Source organism: Schistocerca piceifrons, chromosome X (genome assembly GCF_021461385.2).
Source record: "Schistocerca piceifrons isolate TAMUIC-IGC-003096 chromosome X, iqSchPice1.1, whole genome shotgun sequence".
Classification (NCBI taxonomy): domain Eukaryota; kingdom Metazoa; phylum Arthropoda; class Insecta; order Orthoptera; family Acrididae; genus Schistocerca; species Schistocerca piceifrons.
This window is the reverse complement of record NC_060149.1, coordinates 107,140,365-107,168,133: the sequence shown is the minus strand read 5'-3', so window position 1 is coordinate 107,168,133 and position 27,769 is coordinate 107,140,365. Positions and strand designations below refer to the sequence as shown.

The following is a 27,769-nucleotide window of genomic DNA, read 5'->3' as shown; positions in this document are numbered from 1 at the left end:
GAGAAGATGTAAAGAAGAGCAGTCATCACAAGCTAGACCCAGTAGTATGGTGTATTTTTAATATTTTGGAAGACAAATGGTTGTTTGTAAGTAGCTATAAGAATTTTCAGTTGTAGTCATGTTAAAAACATGTATAACAACAACTTTTAAATCATTTTATTGAAAGTAAAACACTTGAATACATTTTATTTTTTTCCTTTCCCTGAGAGCTTGGGGGTGGGCAGACCCCTCCGCCCATTGCTCGTATGTATGGGCCCTTTGCACATAGGGAACAGTGGCAAGCATACTACCATCTAGTTAGACCTTTAATGGTAACACAGGTACACTAAGAGGTTCCATTGCATACCATATTGACTTTTCTGACAATATATAAGCCCAGATGACATTTGTCTATGCACTGAGCACTTGAAGATGGTTTGCCTGTGGCTATGGTCATTGTGTTATCATCCATGAATTTGCAGTTAAAGTATGAATTTCACAAAGTGCTAATTATAGTGTTACCTTGAATTAGATCTAGGTTTTCCAACAGAGTATAGACTTTTAAAAGCTATTACACCTTATTTATGGAGTCTAATCAGCCTAGCAATGCAAAATGAGAAGCTGTTTGAGCAAAATAAGCAGCACTGAACTGGCATTAGAACTGAAGGGCTTTCACCAGGATTGTAGCCACATGCCAATAAAAACAATAATAATAATAATAATAATAAAACAATGGGAAATCCCAGACAGAATAATGACAATATTATGGAAAGGATACATTGCTACTCTCTTTATAGAGGAGATGTTGAGTTGCAGACTGGCACAACAAAAAGACTGCTAAACAAGTGACTTTTTGAGCAAAAGGCCTTCTTCTAGAATAGACAACACACACACATTCATGCAAGCAGAAATCACACAATCATGATCACCATCTCTGGCCACTAGCCAGTGTTTTATACATGTAGTCCACTTTAGAAGAAGGCCTTTTGACTGAAAGTTCATATCCTTAGCAGTCTTTTTGTTGTACCTATCTGTGACTCAGCATCTCTTCTGTATGGCGAGTAGTCATCTATCCTTTCCATAATATTCTTATTAATCATAATAATAATAATAATAATAATAATTATTATTATTATTATTACACTGGGTATGGTAGTGACCACTGGACCATGTGATACATTGTATGTAAGAATTGCAGAAAGAAGAGACAATGTAAGATACTTGCTGTAATAGAAAGATGGAGACTTGGTAAAGCTTATCAGTAGAAAGTTTCATGAGTCATGATTTACATCATGATCATTCCTTACTTCCCATAAGAAGCTGTAGTCAGAGCACACCATTTACATGGTAGCCAGAAACACATTTCAATAGAAGACTCTGATGTGAGATAATATTAAAGATAGATGGCAGTAAACCAAAATCACAAGCATTCGGCAACATAAGATGTTTCACTAGATTTTGGGAACTAATTACACTGTGTGATCAAAAGTATCTGGACAGCTATTATTCGACATTAATGTGGCTCATGTCCACCCTTGACCATTATGAACTCTGCTGGGAGTGAGGTGTCTGAAAGTCTGTGGAGGAACAGCATCCCATTCTGACTCAAGACCCAAAACTTGGATACAGGGCTCTGGAGCAAAGTAGGTGTTCTAACTGAGCCCAAAGGCATTCCATTGCGTTCAGGTCAGTGCTCTGTGTAGACCGGTCCAGTTAAGGAATATTCTTGTCCAAAAACCTTTGCCTCACAGATGCTGCTTTATGACAGCGTGCACAGTGATCCTGATACAAATCATCATTGTCTCCAAACTGTTTTTCCACTGTACACAGTACACAATGCTGTTAAATGTGTTTGTATCCTTCCACATTTAGTGTTTTCATAAATGGAATAAGGAGACCACACCCTAACCATGAAAAACACTCCTATACCATAACATCACATCCTCTGTACTTCACTGTTGGCACTACACATGATAGCAGTAATGTTCTCCAGGCATTCACCAAACTCAAAACCTTCCATCAAATTTCCACAGGGTATAGTATGATTCATCACTCCAAATCACGCATTTCCAGTCATCCACTGTCAAATGGTGTTGCTCTTTACACCATCTTACATCACTTAAGCATTAACTACAGAAATATATGGCTTATAAGAAGCTGCTCGACCACAGTACCCCATTCCTTACAACTCCAAGGGTGCAATCATTGTGCTGGTGGGACTGTTGATAACACTTTGGAACCCAGAAGTAATTCCTTCTATTGATTTTATGCAACTTCTTACAAATACCCTCTGCAATGCTCGATAGTCCATGTCCATCAGTACATGACGTGCATCTTGTCATGGTTCAGCTATGGTTGCTCCTTCACATCTCCACTTCACAAACACATCACCAGCAATCAGCTTGGGCAGTTTTGAAATGTCCCTCATGGATTTCTTACTCAGGTGATATCCAATGATTAGTCCACATTCGAAGACACTGTGCTCTACTGACCAACACATTTCTGCTGTTACTGCTACTCTAGTGACAACACAATACTTCCTACCTCCTTTTATACTGGCGGATCCACCTTTCATGACATGTGGTGATCAATTTTGCATTACATGGGGATGTACAAATACTTTTGATCAGATGGTGTACATATAGATATGCATGAGTATGAATCAGCTTGCTGCTCATAGAATATTATCATAATGGTGCTATTTTCTTTTTATCAGTACCTCTATCCATATGAGCATTTTTTTTCTATATACTATACACTTGTGCATTTCTTTCCTTAATCTCCATGTAGAGAAGCTACACGTAGATGTAGCTGGAGGTAAGAAATGTGGAGAAATGTAGGAGTGAATTATTAGTAAATAAAGTATGTGGTGTAAGTCCCATTTTCTCATACAATGTGAATCTGGCGAATGGAAATTTCTATGCTGGTTGCAAGAGGGTACTTGGAGAACATGGATGTTATAATTTTGCTGCTTCCAGGAGATGAAGGAAGGGGACATGGACTATGTATGTTAGCCCTATGCCATCCACTTCACAGTGGTTTGCAAATTATAGTTGTAGATGTAGATTCACAAAACTGGTCACGATGAACTTAATTTTTCATCTCCAGATGATATTTTACTTTATAGAAAGAAGATCAAAGCCTTGTAATGCAGTTTACATTTGCTTATAAGATATATCTACTTTTAAATTGTGACATTCCTGTAGGTTTGATGATTAATAAGATATGTAACTAAGAGCTGCACTTCCCCCACAATTGTGCCAACCATTCTTTATCTTATTTTATTTTCACTCTCCTTATTTTTTCTCATGTAATCTTACTTATAAACTGTAAAATTTTTTTGCAAAAGGGGATAGTTATAACGATGAGTATTTTTGTTTTCATTAGTAACTGTTTACATGTAATACACCATTTATTTAACAAAGTCTGTTAAGGGGAAATTTATTTAATTTTTGTATAAATAATATGATGTTTCCCTGAGTAAACATTCGTTTAGAAATAACTCATAGGTGTACAAAATGAATGGAAGTGAGTGCACAATTTATTCCCGGTACATGGTGACTGGATACATAATCAAAAAGCTGTGCATTCTATCTGTGTTTCTTAAAACTGTTAGATGTGTATAATTGATGATGTATTTGAGATATTAATATGTCAAAACGTAAATAAAAAAGGCTACAGATGAAATCTATCCATTATCATTTCTTTTCACCCTGTGGAATATAAAAAAAACTATGTAGTTTTCCACTATCTTGTTGAAAGCTGACATTTTGAGAGCTGTGGTTGTAATACTATAAGATTGAGAATTTAAACAGCAACCAGCCAAAAATATGGTTTAAAAGGTTTCTTAACTTTGGAAAGTGCATATACCATTCTCTTACGACTTAGTCATATGCCAGGTAGCATAAAACAAAGGAGTTTCAACTGTTAGGATAAAAGGGATAAGTCTTATATTTTTAATTGTCACTGAATCTGCTTCATCTTCATCTACCTGTGAGATCAGAAAGTTGCAAAACAGTGAAGAAGTACATTAGTTTCTTTTTCCAGAGATATATTGATGAGTTTTGCATCTCTTCTTACTAATATATTAGTTCGTGCTGGAGGTTTGGCCCTTGTGATTTGGTACAACACAGATCCATTCACAGAGAAAATAGTAAATGATCATTTTATGAAGGTAATTAACTAGTTTTATGTGGATGACTCTGCTTCAAACTTTGAAAAGATGTGTTTTACCCAGGATTGCACTGTAGCTTAGGAACCAGTAAACAAGGCAGGAAGTTATAAATTTTTAGGGTACATAAAATTTAAACCTGGGTTAACAATGTTAACAGCCACATCACAATACATTCATTTTGTTATTTACAAACTTACAGTCTAGTGTGGCAAATATAGGTGACAGACAGGAACCAATCTGTCATTTTCATGAATTAATTTTGGGAAAAAATAAATCTTAACCCAGAGTAGCCATATTGTGTCCAGAGCCTTTGTGCTGTTGAATACGAGTCCAGCTCTCAATAATTCCATGTATACAAAAAATGAATTATTAAATAGAAGACTTTAGATTGAAGAAAGCAGTCAAATACATACCTGCAAGTGACCAGCATGTATTTAGAGTGGAAACCTTTAAGATTTCAAAAGCAGTTTAAGATCCTGAAACACAGCTTTTTGAAAAATGAAATAACACAAAGGTGTAAGTATTATGGTGTGTGGTTGACATCCATAATGTCTAAAACTGTCACAAGATGCTGACTCAAATTTCTCAGCATTGGTTTTTAAGGGACCATCATAATTATCACATACATCAATCAACAGTAGAGAAAGTGGCTACATATTCAGTGATTCATGGATACAAATAATTTATGTACTAAAATAGGTGAGGAATACATTCAATTGTTTACATCTGAATGAGAGGTGGTATCATAAATGACCATGTATTGTAGTTGCCTACATGATCTGTAGTCACATGGACACCACTTCACATATAAATTCCTGCCATTTCTGAGGTATCATTGTGTCAGAGTCTAGCCAATCATAGATCAACTACTTAGCAGAAAAAGAGAATCCATTCATATTTCTCAGTCAGCTGCTTGCTCTCAGGTACACATCAATACATATATCAATTTCCAAATTCCTCACATAACTGTAGGAGAATAAAGCATCACAAAACAGAGTCTTAGAGTCTTGCAAATGGTTAGGAATTCCAGAATTTACAAACTATGTTTAACACAGGGTACTTTCAGTTACTTGCATTAGATGTAGCCTACATAGATAGGCTTGTGGCATGATCACATTCAGAGAATATTCCAGCCAGGAAAAGCTGTCAACATAAAACTAATATGGTTAGTGGGTTCACCGTTAGAAACATCAAACCACGCGAAGTTCACTTAGACAAGATATAAAGGGAAAGAACCTTCACTAAGAAATCAGTAACAAGAGGAGTGATTTGCTGAACATAAGCAAAAGATTCAAAGGAATGACATTCCCCTTATTTACAAGGTTGCATAGGCACAGTCTGCAGACCAGTGTTCACAATAGTGATTCTTAGTGAAATACTGGTATCTGAGTGCACACTATGATTTGATATTACATAGCTCATGATCTTGACAAAGTTCTGAGAGTTTATTAGATAGTTCTCTAATATTCAGCAAAATGCTTTTCAAATGCTATGTTCCTATGAATTGAAATCTGCTGAAGTTACACTAAACCAATGTACTAAACACTGGTCAAAACAAACTATTATTATTATATTAAAATATTTTATTGTAACTAAACTATTTATTTTATTACAAATGCAGGTGATGGCGAGTTATGTTTGGGGTGTGGAGACAGTAACAAATTCCCCTCATGAAGAATCACACATTTATTGACAGATCACCAACATTATACCACTTATTTTCATCAAACAGGGTGAAGATAAAACTTCAAATGTACTGTCAGGTAGAAGGTACACCAGAATGTATTGTCTGGGGATGACTGCTGTATGCTGATATGGTTTATACTGGTTGGGAACTTGGACAATATTACAGTATATTGATAATTTTTACTTTTGGACTGCCTAACTACAACTGAATGAAACACAATTTTTGTGCCATACGTGTTTCACCTTCATTCTCTGCAAGACATCTTCAGTGGCCTAGAATATGTACATATTTTTAATATTTAGTTTATATTTTGGGGCAATGTATCTATAGGTTATAAACAGTTCTGGTGGTTGCTTTTTCTATGATGCAGAAATATTTTAAATTCTACTTACAGGTTCTGTGGATGATTTTCTACATGCTCTGTTTTTGTTCAATTTTAAATATAACACATAGAAAATTGTCCATGGAACCTGTAAGTAGAATTTAAAATATTACCATGTCATAGAAAAGCCAACCACCAGAACTGTTTATAACCTATAGATACATTACCCCAAAATATAAACTTCATAGTAAAAATAATATGTCCATATTCCAGGCCACTGTAGATGCCTTGCAGATAATAAAGTCAAAATGCATATGGCATGAAAACTGTGTTTCATTCAGTTGTAGTTAGCTGGTCCAAAAGTAAAAATTATCAGTATACCATAATATTACATGCAATTGGGGAAGACAGGACTACAAAAGTTGAAGATGTTTGGATAATATTACTGATGACATTTCAAGGTCCATCTGCTGTAATATGAGAGACTGTGGTGGGAGACCAAGAAGCAACAAAGTGAAAAAATTTAAGGTCAACAGCTGCAGCAGATAGATGGCCAACAGGACATGATCAACAAATGTAAGTATCGGACAGCACTCCTGGTGGGTAACAACAATGCTCCCTCTCATTAGGAAGGCATCCCCTGCAATCGGATATCAAGAAGACAACAGTAAAGGCAGATATCACTGCAAGAACCTTCACAGCATCCAATGAACTGACAGAGTGTGCCTACTGATTGGGAAGCAATGGACTGCCTTGTGGAATGTGGCATGCGAAAAACAGTTTCAGTCATTGTTTATAAGGTACTTCAATTAGGTATAACATCCATTAGTGGTAGATATTATGAAAAATGACTGTGATGTAATACTAGTGGTAGAGATAGTTAGTTGTGGTAGTGGATCTAGTCTTAATCAATAGTAGAAGTAGCATTGATTATGCCAAGTATCATTACATTATATGTAATAGTAGTGCATGCAGTTTCATTATTTGTCAATGTTTAGGAAACAGTAATGACAGTTGACAGTAGTGATTTGAATAAAGAATTTGGTCCATATTTAAATTATAGGTAACAAGATACATAGTAACAAACAAACAAATAAATAAATTAGGCAGTCTCGTTTCACTATAGTAGTCATGTCCAATGAGCAGAACATGCTAACCACTAGACCATGGGCTATGGACTGCTCAGCAATAAAATAATATGATGACTTGGGAAAAGATTTAATATAATTTTCTATCCTCTCTGAATGTGCAGACTTAAGAAAGCAATTAACTCTGCATACATACCGCTCATGGCATAATGTTCAGATATGCAAATATACAGAACATGGAAAGTATATTCAAAAAGCCAAAAAGTACCATCAGGATAATGATCAAAACTAGCAAAAGATTCCTTTTCCAAGAGCAACTTAAAAGGGAAATATTTTGACTAATTTTGGTGAACACAGTTTCACAAATAAAGCTTTTATAACGAATAATATTGGCCACTTTTTTAGCAAAATCCTCTATACATAATTTACCAAAGCAGATGAAACTATTGTTTGCTTCTGGACAGGGAAAAAATGTTGTTTTCACATTAACTATTGCAGTTTACAAAGGAGTTAATTAATAGAAAAAAGTGGCAACAGATATTAAATGCATTAAGACTGAAGGTGGAGAATGGATGCTAAGTCCTGCCATCTGGTCACCCCATGAGTGGACAAGGGGTACCTCCTTCAGCAGGATCCATGCAAGCACACACAGAGAGTGGTTTGCTAGTTACTGGGAGTTCCAATGTTAGGAGCATTATGGAGCGCAGTGGGGGAATAGCAGCCAGAACTGGAAAGAAGTCCAGTGTGTGATCAGTATATGTCTACCAGGGGATTTCAGCCCAGATGTGGAGGAGGCCCCCTGTGGTTATCAGGGATGCATGGTGCAGTCATCTGCAGGGTGTGTGTCATTTCAGCTCCAATAACACCTATAGTTTGGTTTTTTAGGCCATTTTAAGTTCATAAAGACAGCTGGAAGAAGTCATGAAAAGGCTTAGAACCAGATGGAGGGTCTCAACTAGAGGCTCTGTTGATTCTCTGATGATCTTGGCTGCAGATTTTGGGATCTGTATTATGGGGTGGAGGATTGTAGGGTTTCCCCTGACAGAACAGTGCAGAACAGAATATGTATTGTGATACTTGGCAGGATTCCTGCTGAATAGGCTGGATTCCAACCAAACTGGAATGGGATGGATCAAGTACTTTCATCAACAACTTACATAGAAGCTGGATTCCAGAAACAACTGAAGACCTCTGCTGCATTTATTGACCAGTCTTCAGCTTGTGATACCATATGCAGGCAGGGTAATGTTTATCAGCAGCTCAGTATAATACCATGCAGAAGAATAGCACAACTTCTTAACACCATCTGACTGACAGACCATTTCAGGTAATTATAGGCAGTACCACTAGTGACCAGCAGCCTATTAACAATATCCTACCTCAAGACTCAGTCCTAGCTCCACTACTGTTTAACTTGTATATTGCAGGTATACTGGCCACTCAGTCTGGGAAGTTTTGTTATGCAGATTACTGGGTGACGGCAACGCAGCATAAAGAAATCAGGGTCACTAAAGATATGTTAACAAAAGACCTGGGTATGATGGAACTATATTTTTTGTAAATAGGGGATTCAAACAAACCTTAACAAAAACCACTTGCTTTCATCTGAGTAATGGCCTAGCCAACCATGAACTGGAAATTTTTTCAAGAGTATTTGCCTGGCTCATATCAAATATTCATGTTATCTTGGAATTATACTTGGCAGAACATTGTCATTTGAACAGCATCCAACAAACACTGCAGCTAAATTGATGTCAAAACATCATATTCTGCAAAAATTGTGTGGTACAACATGAGATTCTGAAACTTTGACCATACAGTCATCCACCCTTCATCTCATCTACTCAGCAACCACATGAAGCCGGTAGCTATGCAACTAAATCATACAATGCAGATCGTTACTGGCAAAATCAAGTCCACTCCAGTATTCTGGCTACCTGCCCAGAGCCACATTCCACCACCTAACATGAGAAGAAAGGATACCCTTCTGAGGGAATATAAGAAAATGTGCAACTACTAGCAGCTGCCAATTCGTGACAACATACCTGTTATCTGAATCAACAGACTCCACTCTCAACATCTCCAACTCTGAATAGCTAGCAACATGGTGGACCATTACTTCAGTCTCCAGGAAGCTTGAACAAAATAATGATATACACTACTGGCCATTAAAATTGCTACACCACAAAGATGACATGCTACAGACATGAAATTTAACCGACAGGAAGAAGATGCTGTGATATGCAAATGATTAGCTTTTCAGAGCATTCACACAAAGTTGGCGCCAGTGGCGACACCTACAATGTGCTGACATAAGGAAAGTTTCCAACTGATTTCTCATACACAAACAGCAGTCGACCGGCATTGCCTGGTGAAACATTGTTGTGATGCGTCATGTAAGGAGGAGAAATGTGTACCATCTCCATCGTATCGCGATATTGCTGCTCGTGTTGGTCAAGATCCAATGACTGTTAGCAGAATATGGAATCAGTGGGTTCAGGAGGGTAATACGGAATGCTATGCTGGATCCCAATGGCCTCATATCACTAGCAGTTGAGATGACAGGCATCTTATCCACATGGCTGTAACGGATCGTGCAGCCACGTCTCGATCCCTGAGTCAACAGAAGGGAATGTTTGCAAGACAACAACCACCTGCACAAACAGTTCGACGATATTTGCAGCAGCATGGACTATCAGCTCAGAGACCATGGCTGTGTTTACCTTTGACACTGCGTCACAGACAGGAGTGCCTGCGATGGTGTACTCAATGAATCCAGGATGAATCCAGGTTCTGTTTACAGCATCATGATGGTTGCATCCAAGTTTGGCGACATCGCGGTGAATGCACATTGGAAGCATGTATTCGTCATCGCCATACTGGCGTATCACCTGGTGTGATTGTATGGGGTGCCATTGGTTACACGTCTCGGTCAGCTCTTGTTCACATTGACGGCACTTTTTCATCATTGCCATACTGGCGTAACACCTGGTGTGATGGTATGGGGTGCCATTGGTTACGCGTCTCGGTCAGCTCTTGTTCACATTGACGGCACTTTGAACAGTGGATGTTATATTTCAGATGTGTTACGGCCCGTGGCTCTACCCTTCATTCGATCCCTGTGAAACCCTTCATTTCAGCAGGATAATGCACAACCGCATGTTGCAGGTCCTGTACGGGCCTTTCTGGATACAGTAAATGTTCGACTGCTGCCCTGGCCAGCACATTCTCCAGATCTCTCACCAACTGAAAACATCTGGTCAATGGTGGCCGAGCAATTGGCTGATCACACTATGCCAGTCACTACTCTTTATGAACTGTTGTATCGTGTTGAAGCTGCATGGGCAGCTGTACCTGTACACGTAATCCAAGCTCTGTTTGACTCAATGCCCAGGTGTATCAAGGCTGTTATTACGGCCAGAGATGGTTGTTCTGGGTACTGATTTCTCAGGATCTATGCACCCAAATTGCATGAAAATGTAACCACATGTCAGTTCTAGTATAATATATTTGTACAATGAATACCCATTTATCATCTGCATTTCTTCTTGGTGTAGCAATTTTAATGTCCAGTAGTGTAATAACACTCCACCAGACTCCATAGCTTTGTCATAGTCAACAAAAACCTTGGGAACTTGACCTGCCCCAGAGGACGTGCTGCACAGTCAACAGGATCCAGATCAATGATAGGAGATGCGGTGACCTACTATACAAATGGGAAAAGACTACCATTGTGGAGTTCACCTGTGGCTCCCAAGACAGACTGTCAGACACCTTGAGTGTCCTCAAAATTTGTATCCTGGAAATCCCTCATATGTCTTGGACATTTTTTGTATCAGTGATCAGTCATATGGATAACATATGTAAATTTGGGTATTATGTACATACTTTACTTGTATTTCTAAAGTCATCCATAATTGTTATACAACTGATAATGATAATGTCCAAAGATGAATAAATAAAAATAAATACTCTACATAAGTAACTATGCACAGATCAAATGTTTTTAATAGATGTAGTATAGGTCCAGGATATATCTGCTACCGATAAACAATAATTGTGGGCGTAAAATTAATTCTCATAGAAGATTCTCTTTTGCCTTGACATGTAATCCATCATTGTTTTTTCTGGTCTCTGCTACCATCCTGTAGTACACTGATCTCTTGACTGACTGTTGCTTCATAAGGTAGATTAGAGTTTAATGCCTCACTGACAGTGAAGTCATTAGAGGTTCATCACAACCTTGGCTTACAAAAGGCTGAGGAAGGAAATTTGCTGAGCCATTTTCAAAGGAACCATCCTAGCATTTGCGTGGAGCGATTTAGGAAAACCTGGGGAACCCTAAATCTGGATTGCCTGACACAAATTTGAACCATCATCTTGCTGAATGCAAGTACTGTTCTCCTTCACTTGGTTGATGCTTCATCATTTGCTGAAGACATCACAGGTTACCAGCTCTGGAGGGGACATGGTTGCCCCAAAAATAAATTAACCCTAGGAATTAGCATAACAGTGCAAACATATAACAAACCTGTAAATGACAAATTTGATGGTTATTAATGCAGTATACCATGTAGCAACATACACATTAGACAGTAGTTTCTATAACATCACTTTTAATCTCAACAGTTCCCATTAGCCTCCTTAATTTTCTAAAAATTCTCTTTCCTGCCCAATGGCACAAAAATCTTAGCCTTTCCATTTCATGACATATACAGTTTCTTTACTGAGCTTCCTTACCATCAAAGAGGCAGTATTGGAGGTCTGAAAGTACCATCATTAGTTTTCTGTGATTTAACTGAGCTAACTTGAAGACGTTAAGAAACAAAGGGAACAAACATAGTTCTCATCATTGGCTATAATTACACTATGGTCTAACTCCTTGTAATCGCATTACATAACTTAAAAATATTGTTTTAATTAAGATGTTTACAGGAATACACAGAATGGAGAAAAATACCAAAACACCAACAACCCTACACATTACCATGCCTAATACAGTATAGAAAAACCACTAGTATTCAAAACAGCTGCCAGTCATCTTGGAATGCATGATTTTCAAGGGAATCTTATACCATTCTTTCTGCAAAATAGTGGGAAGTTCAGGTAACAATGATGAAGGTAGACAGTGATCAAGTACCCTTCTCTCCAAAGTAGACTACAATGGCTCAATAATATTGAGATTTGGTGATTGTGGTGACCAGAAAAGACATGGCAATTCATCATCAGCTCACACAACCAGTCCTGGATGATGCAAGCAGAGCATCACTACAAGAGTTGTCCTTTTTTGTAGTAAAATATACAATTGTTGATGATGTTACCTTGAGCAGTCACCAGTCATCAACCTGATGTCAACCTGCTGCCTCAGCTCAAATCTGCCAATGTATAGGTTATCCACCAAAGGCTTCTACATACCTATTTCACTTAAGATAATTTTTGGTATGATAAATGTGTTGATTTTCTGTTTTACTTTGACAATAGTAATTAAGGCCTTATAAAACAGTGTAGATCATGTTATTTTAACCTTATTAACCACGAAGATGCAAGTATGAAATTGTCTTTTTTGAGTGGAACTGTCCAGTTTTTTGATTCCAGAGTGGCAGTTGTTGAATATTTATGCTGGTCTTTAGGTAGTATCCTTGAGTTAGTTCATTTACAACAAATTCTTTATTCCTAAAGTTGTTAATGTATCTGTATAAAGTGTTTTGAGTCATCAACAATGTATAGGAGGCCATTACGATTTCAGAGATGCTCACTTCAAATCTAAATTCACTGAGGTCCCTAGGTATCATACTGTGTAAACACACTAACTCAAGTTATGACACAGCTTATGCATTACTAAAGACTACTATATTTCAATGTTTCATAAAATACACAGCTATATTTATCTATAACAACAGCTAGTTATTATCTGTGTACAAAGCAGACATTTGTTTCATAATCATACTGACTCTTATTTGAATATTTATGACATCACTTCCTCATAAATGAACATGTTCTCAGTGAAAACTTTGAGATTGAAATTGATATTGCTACTATATGACATGAATATGAATAGGTTACCACACTGCCCAGGGATTCAATAGAAAGTGGCATTCTGTCAGCAAAGAAATTCTCAGCTTAGTTGAAAAGCTGGTCAGATATCCAATACATGTCTACTTTCTTCATGATCTGCCAGTGTGATACTAAATCAAACAGTTATAAGAAGTCCACAAGCATGAATTCATTTGGATACCTCTATGAATTGCTGTTAGTATATTATTTGTGACAAGTAAGAGTTGAGTTTCACATGATCAGAGTTTTCAGGATACATGCTAGAAATACAAAGTTAAATAATACAGGATGAGAGATATGAGGGACAGCACTGCCTGTTTTGTAGATTGGTAATGTTTTATCTCTTTTTTTTATTTGCTAAACTAGAAACCAGGAGAATTTGCAACTTTTGTGGGAATAATCATCTCTACATTGGCCACTGTTCTGGATTTTTTAAAGAGTCATTGAATCTTTTTGTATCTCACATCCACTAATAGCCTTGTCCTTGTCTATAATTATTTTGCTAATTAGAGCTGCCTCTCATACTTATGAAATGTTTCAGCTTCTAGGTCCATGTGTCTGAGTATGCTCATTTTCCTGCACATCTGCAGAAATGTGGCAGCATGCTTGGTAGCATTATTCAGAGAATTATTTAGGGCAATAAACTTTTTTGTTGTTGCAAAAATTTGTCAACCCATAATAAATTTACTTTTTTGTGCACAAAGTACTCAACTTAACCGTGAAGCCATAATTAAAGCTGGCTGCAGAGTATTCTACACCTACATCAAGCACAACTTTGAACATTCAGGGAAAAAATATCATATAAACTCCACAGTTTACTCTGATATAGTCAAATATACTTCCACACCATGCTATTACCACTCCAGTCACACAGGTTACTTGTGAACATTACTACTGCCAATTCTATGGAGGACAGGAGAAAGCACTTTTGTGTAATGATTTAATGTTAATTTAAGTCTTGAAAAATGTATTGACAAGAGTCACAATCACTTTTGCAAACAGTTTTAATAGGTTTGCCACATTTGACAGGGATCAAATGTCCTTTGTAAAATAAGATGGATGTGGGAGATCACTTAAAAATAGCTGAAGGGAATACTATTGCTGAAGGAAAATATACTGGTGAGTCAGCAAGTGAAATAGCATGAAACTCAGACATCTTATGCTAAATGATATAATTTTGCAAAAATGCTCCAAAAATCTATGGAAATCTAGATGGGTCCATACCACTGGAGAGTTCATAATGTATCAAAAGTCTGACAGATAACCAACAATTATTTAAGAAGAAATTAAAAGAATTTCTGAATGACAACTCCTTCTACTCCATAGAGGAATTTTTAGATATAAATTAAGAAAAAAAATTGTTATATTAACTTAATTATGTTGTTAAATTAACTTAATTATGTCATGTATTGTAAAATTTGACTCGTTCCACATCATTACGAAATATCGTATTCATGATCCATGGAACTAGTATTAATCTAATCTAATGGGGAATCTGGAAATTCCTCTAGTTGTATGGTGTTACATAGTTCTTCAGTGCATTTCAAATATCACCTCAAAAAAGACTTCTGGGACTGCAACTGATGACAAAATTTGAGTTAATCAGTATTACTTATTTTCAAAGTGTAGTTCAATTGTAGGTCTTGTCCAAAGTCAATCTATCAGGAAAACTCAAGAAGGCAATAACTGTTTCAAAGTATGTAATGATGGTACTTATTCTTTGAGAAAAGTGGCCATACAACAACAGCAACAAATGGAAATGCAAAACAACCAGTCAGTCCACAATAAATTACAGCAGTTTATTTTGACGAACTGGAAAAGGAGTTTATGAAAACAAGCAAACAATTCAAAATTCTAGTCCATTTCTATCCATGATGACATTATTTTTTTGGACACTCTTCTTTTGATAACACACAAAGATCTGCTGGAATTAAATGTTGTAAATTAAAAGAGCTGCTTGTTTTATTCTGGGAGATGCAACAGTATAAAAAAAGAGCACTTTGTAAAGATAGAATGTTTAGCATTTGATGGGGCATAACATGTACAGAGTATCCCAAAATGTCCAAAGCTTTCCTCATTGAATTATATGACATTTATTTCAAATTGTGATCAATGACACATAGTGGAGGGTCAAATTGTAAACTGCATACCACAGATATAAAATGAATGTAGCAGTGACTCATGTTTACCACAGCTGAATGAAGTTAACAGCAAATTAAATCTTAAATCCTCAAAATAACAAAATCAAATTACATCAATTAAAGTGACTCTTATAAGTATTCTAAATTAACTTGGATTAATAGAGAACCAATTCAGGAGATGTCATTCCTACTCCCATTTGTAGTTATCTTTGTGTCATAACAGTTTTTTAATTTATTTCTGTAGTATTTGATGTTACACAGACTTATTGTAGTACTGTCTACCTCCCTAGTTGCATGATCAATGTGGCAAGATGCCATGAAAGGGAACTGGGTCTGATTCCCAACTGGGTCAGAGATATTCAATGCTTGGGGACTGGATGTTGTGTTGTCTTCATTTTTATGTCATCCTAATTGACACACAAGTTGCTGCAGTGGCATCAATTAAAAAGACTTGCACCAGGAAACTAGTCTATCTGACAGGAGGCCCTATCCACATGCACATTTCATTTCATTATTGAAACACTGATCTTAAAACTGTAAATGTCAGATCCTGAGGATAAAATATTCAAGACATTTTCACTCATCAGAAACATAAACTTGTTATATGATGTTTCAGCACACTGCACCATAACTCAGTGAACATAAATCCATTGAATCTAGTGACTCTATTTTGGGGGCTTACAAGTTGCACAGATAACCAAACACAGTCACAAAGTAGGCAAATACATAGAAGTATTCTGCTCACTAATGCTTTCCCAACTTTTTAAAGATGGTGATGACTCTTTCAGTACTTTTTCAAAGAGTGGACAGTAACCTTCTACTTGAGTTCATCTCCCCACTGGAGTCTGGACATGACAGAAAGGTAGATGTATCCAAAAACATAAAATAAAAGGAAACTATAGAGAAACTAAATGAACCAAATATGTAATGATTGCCATCACTTACCTAAACCACTGCTATTGAAGTGTGGTAGGATGGCACTGACAAAGATTTATTTTTCTTCTTTGTTCTGCATATCCATACACAGTTTTGAGCAAATATTGGCACTGAATGGTCTGCAGTGTGTCAGAATCTATGTCCGAGCCATTCTCTAAATGTTGTATTTAAAATGAGATCTATCTGCAAATCCTTAAAAAATGCCACCTTTCAAGCAAATAGATTATTAATATATCCCAACTTCCCTAAGTAACTGCTGTGGTGCTATTTTCAGTCATATCTCTTTAAGTATCCTTGCTCTAACTTAGGAGATGAGGATGCTCTACCTAACAGCAAACAAATCAAATAAACATTGCTTTATACAAAATTTGCCTCAATTCCTGCATTATCTACAGCAGAAATTGTATAGTTAAGAATACATGGGCAAAAAAATTTCTGGAACATCTAAAAACAGTTGAGGGAGAGAGAGAGAGAGAGAGAGGAAGAGAGGAAGGGAGGGAGGGAGGGAGGCAGGCAGGGATGGAGGGAAGGAGGGAGGGATGGAGGGAGGAAATGAATCTACGTTTAAGTTTCTTTATGAAGTGAAGCCTAAGTAGTTGAAAGTAACATCAAGTAATGCAGGAAGCCTATAAGTACTCCTTCTGAATATGGTTAGATGTATTCTCATTCTGTTGATAGGAAAAAAAACAATATTATCCTTTTCTTATCAACAGATCCTTTTTCCTTCCTTATTGAAAGTGATATTATGCAAAAAATGTGTTGGAATTTTCATTCAATGATCTGCTGACATTCCTGTTCAACAACTGCTCATATTCATCACACATTTTTGTGGTCAAGAACACAGACATCTTACATGAAACACAATGAGATTATGTGAAATAATGGCCTCAGTTTCTGAAACTTGGGCTTCTTCCTTTCACAGTAAAGAGTAGTAGCAAACCTACAATTTCTGCATCACATTAAGCCTTTTGGACTCATCGATAAATTAGCTCTGTTGAAAACTGTAACCATTTAGCAGGAAAATGAATTTATTATTCTGTTCCCTTTTCAATAGGATGAACTCTCCACCTGAGTTCCAGCATAACATGGTCACACAGAAATTACTGAAGAAAGATAAACATATAAATATAATTTCCTTAAACTACTGATGGAGAAGGAAGATGTGGAGATGGAATATTTAGTCTGTTTCACACTTGATTAGTGAACTGAGCCACATTTGCATCAGGCATAAAAGAAAATAGTGAAACTATCAACAACTATAAACTTCACGACTTCTCTCATTCCTTCATGACATATATTTCTTTAGTTGCACTATTTGGACTTGTTTTTCTTTTGTTACATTTTTAGAAATCTGTTATTTTACTTCCAGAAAATATTTACGTGTTTTAAATGTTTTGGTTGTAGCATAGGTTGCCAAACTGTAATGAAACTTTCCATTCAAGCAAAGGGCTGTATTAGCTAAAATTTAAAATTTATAGTTGTTCCAAATAGTGCCACAGTTTTGTCACAAAGATGGAATTTGAGAAGTGTGCTGTGATGAAAATAATTCAATATCAGCTTGTTTCTTTGAGGCCATCTGGAATTCAGGTGTAGAGTTCGGTATCTCCATGTTGGGAAACAATATTATGCTTTGCAAGGTGAAGAGCCTAGTGCAACAGAGTGCACAAGGCTCTCCAAGTTTCACTTTGGTGAAACAAAAATAAATTTTAAAACAATTGCAATAAAAAGAACAAGCATAGACATCTGTACAAAATATATTTTAACATACATAGGTGCAGTCAACACAACACGTAAAGACAGATAAAGTTCCCTTCATTATAGATGGTAGAATCCATTATTATGTTCTTGAAGGTCACTGTACTCCACATTGTCCAATGTTCTAATGCTTGCCAACCTCTGTTTTCTTGAGTAGAACAGTATCAATAGGTGCTGCATTTTAGATTATTTTATGATCACCTGATGAGTGTGGAGTTAAAATCCTTGCCAATGAATTTGTATATGTAGAAAAATATAAATATATATTTATATATTTTTATACATCTGCTAGAAAAATATATATAACCATATAATTTTCTTCTTCATACTGAAAATTATGTCCAATAAAATAGCACCATACGAATATTTCCCTGTCAAGATTCACAACCACACATCATTTTTGTCTGTAAATGATCATAAATTGCACTATATGTATCCACAGTAGCAAAATTAGTACCTATCTAGATTCTTCCAGTACATGATATGTGAAATAACTAAAAGACAGATTGTAAAACAATTTTCATCACTTTTTTTACTCCGTATAATATTTTTGGTAAATGTCAATTTCTTGAAAATTTTCTTCTTGTAGATTCAAACCACACAGCTCTTCTTCAGTTTCAATATTTAACACAGTAATATTAGCATAAGTCAGTTGACAGATGTGGCACATCACATGTAATATTGCCAAGAGCCAGTTAACAATTATGTGCGAAAATAAGAAAAATATAATCATTTATATCTTCACTGTGCAGTTGTTTATGTTTCATACAGCAGCACTCTCTTGAGTATTGTCCTGAAGATTCACACCAATATTCCATTTCTTCTGTGAAGTAACACTGATGTAGTTGTATTGACCTGTAATCATTTCAATACTTAGAATTTGCTTGCTGATAAGCTTGACTGTTTTTTGATAAATATTCAGGCTTGCAGAGTACATTGTATCCTGTGAAGGCTAGGTAGAAGCTGTGTAATTTGTCAATTACTGAATGATTTCTTCTATTCTGGTATCAACTATCTTCAGATTGATAGGAAGTGGTACTAAGATAATATTTCCTTCTTCTTTTAGCTCCGTTTAATAAAATATTTTTGTATTAGAAAAATAAATAACTATTTTATTTTGTGCAAATGATGAAATATACTGTAGTTGCATCAGGGTCCAGAGCCATGATAAATTTCTTGATGATATCAATATGACACAATTGCTGCTATTGTTAGGGTTAAACCATCATTTTATTTTATTTCATTTTGTTCACTAATATGTACTTCCAGCCGCATTGCCATTCTCAAGACTAAAGTGTGACCCATTAATCACTGTCAACATATTCTTCTTTGTCACACAATTTTTGAAGTAGAGCACAGTAATCATACTTTAGAGTTATTAGAGGTAAATTGTATAAATATATGATATCATCATATTGTTGTATTTTCCTGATAGCTGCAGAAGAAATAGTGTAATTACACTACATTCATAAACCATTGGTTAAAAACTGTATTTTGAATCAGTTGAGTTTTGATATCCTGAGGGTAATTCACAATCTACAGTGACTTTTGTTACTAAACTAAAATAAAACATGGTGCTCTTCTGTTTTGTTAGAAGATTCATCTCAAATTTATCCCATGTCAGTGGACAATTTCACACCACATTAATCTTAAAACAGAGCATTTTTTCATCTTCACTACAAAGACAGAATTAATCAGGTTGTCGACGGTGTATAATAATGTTCTTCCATCAAAACTTCATTCACACACATTTATCTGTTCCGAATTTTTTCATTCTTTACACTAACATATTATTTTGAATAACGCACAAACACAATTTCACTGCTAGTAGCATACTACTGATTCATGGTCTGAAAACACTTTTGGTGGTTAAAGTAATTAAAACAGATGCAACAATTTCAAATGTTCACTCGCTGTTTAGTCTTCCTTGTGACTTCTGCCCTATTGCTCCACCATGAATATTCATTCGGAGATTTTAAACTGTATTCTTAATTAAGATTTTGAGTCTACCACCCCTCACAAACTCTGTTTTAAATCATTATTCACATTCAGCCGCTGAACATTAATCCGTTTATAACAGAATATTCATAGTGTAGAAGCTTATTGCAAATATTCTTCAGATTTCACAGTGTAACCCAATTGTCAATTCCGGTAGAATACATATTAAATTGCTTGCAGTTTCATAGTAAACTCTCACTCCCTGCATTTTATTGGATGTTCAGTTTATCAAAGAGGAAACTGTAAACCAAACTAAACATTCGAATGTGCCCTCAGTCTCATATATTCATCCAACATAACGTAGTGTGTAGATCCGCCACAATACAATTACATCATTGCTAATGTGTATTCATTATTATTGTAGAACTGACATAATCAGTTCCAAGACCTTCTGACTACCAACAATATCACTATTAGTTGCATTATGGTAACTGATATAACATATTATGAATTAAGGCACTCCTGTTTTGCAATATTCTGTGGTTTTTCAGTTATGTCTTAAGGACACCTCAAGAAGAAGGTGTTTCTTATAACAAATGCAATATGGTATTAAAAGTGAGAAAATTATTTCTGAAATGATCACTTCATATTGATCACAGGTCATATCTGTGAAAATCTTAAGCAGTAAGGCACCTTCAATGTCATTTGTCTGAAAATCCATTAAATTCTTCTGTTTTGTGCTTAGTTACATCAGTAAAATGACTGATTTGTTAGCTCAGCTCATTCTTCAATAAATCTAGCACTTCAGTGTTCTGAAGAGGTGGAAGGCAATTGTTGTCTTGCTTGTATATTTTTACTAAGATTTAAACCTTCACTTCACCAATGTTGTGTCAATCACTTACTCAGCATGTGGGCAGTCAATTATGTGAACCACTGGCACTTCTTCATGATTGAGAAAATATTGAGTATGTATGTCCATCAGCTGACACATCTGCATGAACATGGCCTTACAGTTCCATCGAATGTCACAGATGACATCTTTCCATGTTTCCAAGAGAGTTTTAATTTTTCCTTCTTCTGTTGTTCATCTTTGCAGTACATATTTTCACATTTCCTCACATCAGTAAGCATAAACAAGTATGACATTCACTACAATAAGTGCACATAATGCACTGTCTCCTTCCAGGTTACTAAATATGTATTCCATTGCTTCACTTAATATGGGTAAACATAAGTAGTTTTTATTGATTTATTTCACTATAAGTGAAAAATCTCTGATCGGCACCAAGTTAGACTTCCTTCTTAATTTAGATGAAGGTAGTTCTATGTGAAAATTCCACATCATTATCACAAAGACAGTTAGAATTGCAAACATCTTGGTAGAGTACCAGCTGCAATTATTCTTCATCGTCATCATCATTATTATTTTCCTCTGTGTGAAGGCAAAAAAAGAAACATTCACTATTCTCTGGATTAGACAAACCTTCATTATGTACTGTTGTGTAGTGTAGCATTCAATCCTCCAATTTCAGTCATATTGTCAAATTGTTGATTTTCATCTGCTACAACATATAGCACACTTAAATTTTGATGCAGAGGCCCATCTATCAATGTATTAGTGTTTCATTTTGAACTAGAAATTATTTCCTGGGATGTTTATCTTCTTTCTTTTTGTTTCCTGTTTGTGAAAAGGTATTCTGTGTGAATATATCCAGATAACTGATGATGCCACTTATACAAACAACATATATATTTTTTAATGGTTGGCTTCTCTTCATATAGAAGACTCAATATGTTCCATCAAACTTCTTCAAAAGACTGCATACCTTCTGAAACTATTGCTAACCACTACTGAAAACATAAATTAACTTGATTTGTAATAAACTGAGGCGGAGTAGTAAACAAATCCCAGTAAACTGTGCATATTATGTTCAGATACAATTTTTAAGTCTACCAGTCTTTACATACTTGTAATATCTAGTGCCCTTTATATAATGTGGTAAGTCGTGTAACTGGAGTTGTGCCCATCACAAAGGTAACCATGATTTTGAACTCTGTTACATATACTAAAATGAGATTTCAGACACTGATTCACAATGAATGAGGATTTGCTGTTTCTTTTTCTTATGGTGAGAGTTCTTGCTGAATCTTTCATGCAGAAACCCATATTTTTGCAACACTGTTTTAAGCATAATATTTGCCTATCATTTGTCAACCAATTTTTGTTATTACAGAATTTAGTGTGTTTTATATTTTGTAGTGACTTTCAAGATATAAAATTTCAGTCATCATTATATGCAACCATTTCCCTCTCCCCTCCTATTTCACAAAAAACTGATCTTGCATCACCTTGGACTTAGGCAACTTTTAATATGACAGCAGCATATATTTCCTCTCTGAGCAATGAAAACAGTAGACTGAATCACAGTTATTTAAAAGTTATGCATGAAAACACTAAGTAAAGCATGTCATTCAGTTACTTTAAGGATTTTCTATAAGTTAACTAGTATCACAAATCAGTGATCTGCTATTCATTTAGATTTTTGAAAGCAGCAACATAAATTTTTAGTGGTTCTTTGAATATTTTATTAGTTCGCATAAGATGTCAGATGCAGATCTGTGCCCATACACCATGCTGAAGTAGAGTAACCTTTAATCAAATAGTATATGAGCCTTCTTCAAAATATAAGGATCTTACAAATGCATCACTAAAAATGACAAAATAGCTTACAACCAGAAGCTGGTTTAAATATTTGCATCCTTCATGATTTCTAGAAGCTCAATAATAACTTTTTTGTGAATACCAACTGCATATTTCAGTTACGTTGCTACCACTCCGTGCTAAATGTCAGCATCGCCAGCAAATACTGTTATTTTAATTTACAAATATATGGCTAATGTCAGTGTTAGTTAATTTTAGTGATGAGCCTTCTGCATCCAAACAAGAGAAATATGTTCAAATATATAGTTACTAATCCATTTCACTTCTGAGAAGACCTACATATTTAAATCTAGTACTGGCTGTATTATTTAATTCTTTCACTATGCTTTTCTTTTCCATGTGTTACTAATAGTTGAATTTTTCATGATTTTTAGTGGTCAGAGTAGAGCACATATGGTTTGCTTTCACTTCTGATCTTTTGAAATAAATATTAGCTCTGAGAAATGTAGTGTTTCTCACAGGAAAATAAAACATCATCATTTCCTCTGTATTACTTTCTTGATAATGCTGTCATATTTGCTATCTTCCATATGAATTTGGAGATACCGAACTCTGTACAATGCACCTGACTTTCCATGGTCAAACTTGTGCCAGGGGACTCAGACTCATTATCCAATATCCAAAGAGGTGCTATTCTTCCTCCATGAGCTAACATATTCCGCTCTCCATATCGATTTCTAACTGCAGGCAAAATATATACATGGTAGTTCCACCTTAAAAATAGCCTGTAGAGTACGGCGCTGCAGGTCGGTGAAAACCAATCGTGGCTTCTTGGGGGCGGGTGAGTGCTCTGGTTGGCTCTGGGGGTCGTCTTTCCTCTTGCAGGCTGAAACATAGTTGTTGATTACTGTAAAACAGCTGACTTTTATTTGTAGCAAAGATTTAAACAACCAAAGTTTTTTCAATTGGCCTGGAAATAACAAAATTGTGGTAACTCATTGAAATGCCACACAAAAAAGTATTTAATTTATTAATTGACATAATCTATATACTATAGCATTACACCCATAATTTGCAAGAAGTATGTAATCAATGTCCGTAATTTCAGAAAAATGTAGTTTTGTGGGCCAAAGGTACATCACAATTCATGTCACAATTAGCATAATGTTGGTGTCTGGCTGAAATATTAATTTCTCCATCTAACAAATAATAACTTGGGAAAGCGATGGAGGAACAACAATGAGATAAGCAAAGAGTATATACACTGAAGCACCAAAGAATCTGGTATAGGCATGCATATTCAAATATAGATATATGTAAACAGGCAGAATATGACACTGCGTTCAGAAACCTCTATATAAGACAACAAGTGTCTGGTGCAATTAGATCGGTTACTACTGCTACAATGGCAGGTTTCAAGATTTAATTGAGCTTGAATGTGGTTGTATACTCAGTACACCAATGAAGTCGGGATTTTCCCATATGATAATTTCATGAGTGTACCATGAATGTCAGAAATATGGTAAAACATCTAATCTCTGACATTGATGCAGCTGCAAAAAGATCCTGCAAGAATGGGACCAATGAATCTTTCAACATGACAGAAACGCAACCCTTCCGCAAGTTGCTGCAGATTTCAATGCTGGACCATCAAAAGCCTTGCCTGGGCCCATCAACACTGAAATTGGATTGTTGATGACTGGAAACATGATGCCTAGTCAGACAATTCTGTTTTCAAATTGTATCGAGTGGATGGACGTGTATGGGTATGGAGACAACCTCATGAATCCATGGACCCTGCATGTCAGCAGGTACTGTTCAAGCTGGTGGAGGCTCTGTAGTGGTATGGGGCATGTGCAGTTGGAGTGATATGGGACATCTCATACATCTAGGTATGACTGACAGGTGACACACACGTAAGCATCCTGTCTGACCACCTGCATCCTTTCATGTCCATTGTGCATTCTGACAGACTTGGGCAATTCCAGCACGACACTGCAACACCACGCATGTCCAGAATTGTTACAGAATGGCTCCAGGAACACTGTTCTGAGTTTCAACACTTCCACTGGCCACCAAACTCCCCAGAGATGAACATTATTGAGCATCCAGAATGAGATTTTCACTCTGCAGTGGAGTCTGCACTAATATGAAACTTCCTGGAAGATTAAAACTGTGTGCTGGACTGAGACTCAAACTCAGGACCTTTGCCTTTCGCAAGCAAGTGCTCTACCAACTGAGCTACCCAAGCACAACTCACGTCCCATTCACACAGCTTTACTTCTGCCAGTACCTCGTCTCCTACCTTCCAAACTTTACAGAAGCTCTCTTGCAAAAGGCAAAGGTCCCGAGTTCGAGTCTCAGTCCGGCACACAGTTTTAATCTGCCAGGAAGTTTCATTATTGAGCATATCTGGGATGCCTTGCAATGTGCTGCTCAGAAGAGATCTCCACCGCCTCGTACTCTTACTGATTTATGAACAGCTCTGCAGGATTCATGGTGTCAATTCCCTCCAGCACTACTTCAGACATTAGTTGAGTCCATGCCACATTGTGTTGTGGCACTTCTGCATGCTCGTGGGGACCCTGCATGATATTAGATAGGTGTACCAATTTCTTTGGCTCTTTAGTGTAGTAACATATTGAAATGGCAGATTACAAAGGTTAAATCTGAAGAAATGTTTTATTGCAATAATAACATTTTTGTGACTTTCTGCCTAAAACTAAAAAAATCAAGAAATTTAAATTACTGTATTTATTAACTAACATTAACATGCATAGGTACAAAAGAAATGCCCTTTAGGTTAGAACACTGACATCAGCTGTTACACTTACATTTAAAAGCAACAATTCACTGCACAGTTCTGCAGTACTGATGGTATTCAATATATGATAAGGGAGGATGATATGTACTAGTGAACTCAATTAATTCTCCTATAATGGTATCGCACAGAAGAAAATGTCAAGTGAGCTAGTAAAATTTCCTTTCAAGATGTTTAGCTTATTTACTGCATCTCTAATCTGAAAGTGGAGTGCTTATGGTATTCAATATATGATAAGGGAGGATGATACGTACTAGTGAACTCAATGAATTCTCCTATAATGGTATCACACAGAAGAAAATGTCAAGTGAGCTAGTAAAATTTCCTTTCAAAATGTTTGGCTCATTTACTACATCTCTAATCTGAAAGTGCAGAACTGAGGCTTCTCTCATGTATGATTTTCCTGAAATGTGGTTACTAACTGCATCAAGATGACTGTGTGAAGAAACAAGATTTTAAATGAAGGATAAGTTATGTACAGAACAGTAAATTGTAAGTTATAATGTATTAGCAATACAGTTCACCAAAATGCTCAATACATGACTACTGTTTTGTGTAATTTAATAGGCTGAAAATACTGCATTAAATACTGACATAGCAATGCCAAAGAAAAAATAAAAACTTCAGTTAACTGTCTGCTTAATAGAGAAGCATGGATTTTTTCATCTTTTTAAAATTTATTTCTGGTTATTTCAACATCAGCTAATCTCACATGACACACATTTTGTTCCTCATTACACAAATCCTATAACATGAATGCTCTCCTTTTATTATTCCAACTTGATTAACATTTTGTGCTGAGACAAAGAAAAATAGGTTATGGACATTGGATTGTTCTTACTGTGAGAATGGACAGTAGCATCATGAAGGCTCTTACATACCACTGAAAAGAAATAATATAATGATCAGAACAGCAGTGTGGCTAAATGTGACCACCAAAGAATTGTATTAGAGAGCAATATGATTATAAAATATATATTTATTGATATTGTATGACACAAAATCACCAGGAAGTACTGTAGTTTCTTAATACCAGAAAGGCTTTTAATCTTTACATTACCCGTTCATTGTAAACTGTAAGTTGACCAGTACTGTGCTGTAAATATGACTGGAAGGGTGAATAGCAAAAACAATTAGGGTAACCATGACATATCACTTGTGGCTGATTCCATAATAGCAAATGTATTTATTAGTATAGAATTTATCCAAAAGGAGCAGGTAACAAAGCTATCACAGAAGATGTGCAAAACCAAAGTCCTGCCATTTGTGAATCTGAAAAAAATAACTCTGAAGAATAAAGATTTAAGTGGCAGCAGGAGTTCACAAAGTTGTGTGTCTACAGAGAAAGAAAGAGAGAGAGAGAGAGAGAGAGAGAGAGAGAGAGAGAGAGAGAGAGAGAGAGAGAGAGAGAAGGCAGCAAAGAGAATGCCCAGAATGAAAATATTTCTTTAAAATGCTTAAGTCTGTATACAGCTTATATCAATAAAATCTAAAAGGTAATTTAAAGCTTTACTCAGTCAACACAATAATTTCTTGATATAGCATTATAAGTTACTACCAGAAGAAATCGTCTATGGTATGGAAGTAGTGCTCAATAAGATATGCTTGTATATTAATGAGATTACTTTGATGTCTAATGCTTTTTACTTCCTGTGAATGACATGCAGCTGTCACAAGAACTTATAAATCTTACACATAGCAGAAGAGCAAGCAATGTCTCAATGTATGAGATACAGCAAGACTGGTGTCACACACTTTGTTGTCTTATATTGTTACTACCATCTGTCTGTACATCAGCTTGGCAACCTATGTTTGAACTGAGGATGTATTCTCATTAAACCCAGTCTCCATAAGACTTGCTACCAATGTAGGTTGGGCCCTACCTAGTGTAGAAGTAATCCAGGCCGCAATGACTTCAACATCTTGCTTTCATGTCATGTGAGTGCCAGTTAAAACAAGTTGTTATTGTGCGTTGTGTGACTGTTTAAAATGAACTCTGTTATATAACATTCTATGAGCTGTGAGGTCAGAGACTTTTCAAAAGGACAGAAGTTCAAATCTGAAGAAATTTACTGTCAGCCAAGGGAAATGTTTGTCAGTTCAAGGGTAACTGAAGGAAATGTGAGTAGTACGAAACGTTAAACAACACATGAACAATACTGTGAATAATGAAACTCTGAGAGTCACATCTCTTCACAGATGATTTGAAAAC

General features: G+C 36.0%; 1 protein-coding gene across 1 annotated transcript in view; it reads right to left on the bottom strand.

The window, feature by feature from the left end:
- LOC124722006 (hepatocyte nuclear factor 6) overlaps positions 1-27,769 on the bottom strand; it is a 593,663-nt gene that overhangs the window by 11,738 nt on the left and 554,156 nt on the right. Inside the window, exon 4 of the mRNA XM_047247178.1 lies at positions 23,510-23,622. Coding sequence (XP_047103134.1) covers positions 23,510-23,622 — 113 coding nt within the window. The remainder of the gene's footprint in view (positions 1-23,509; positions 23,623-27,769) is intronic.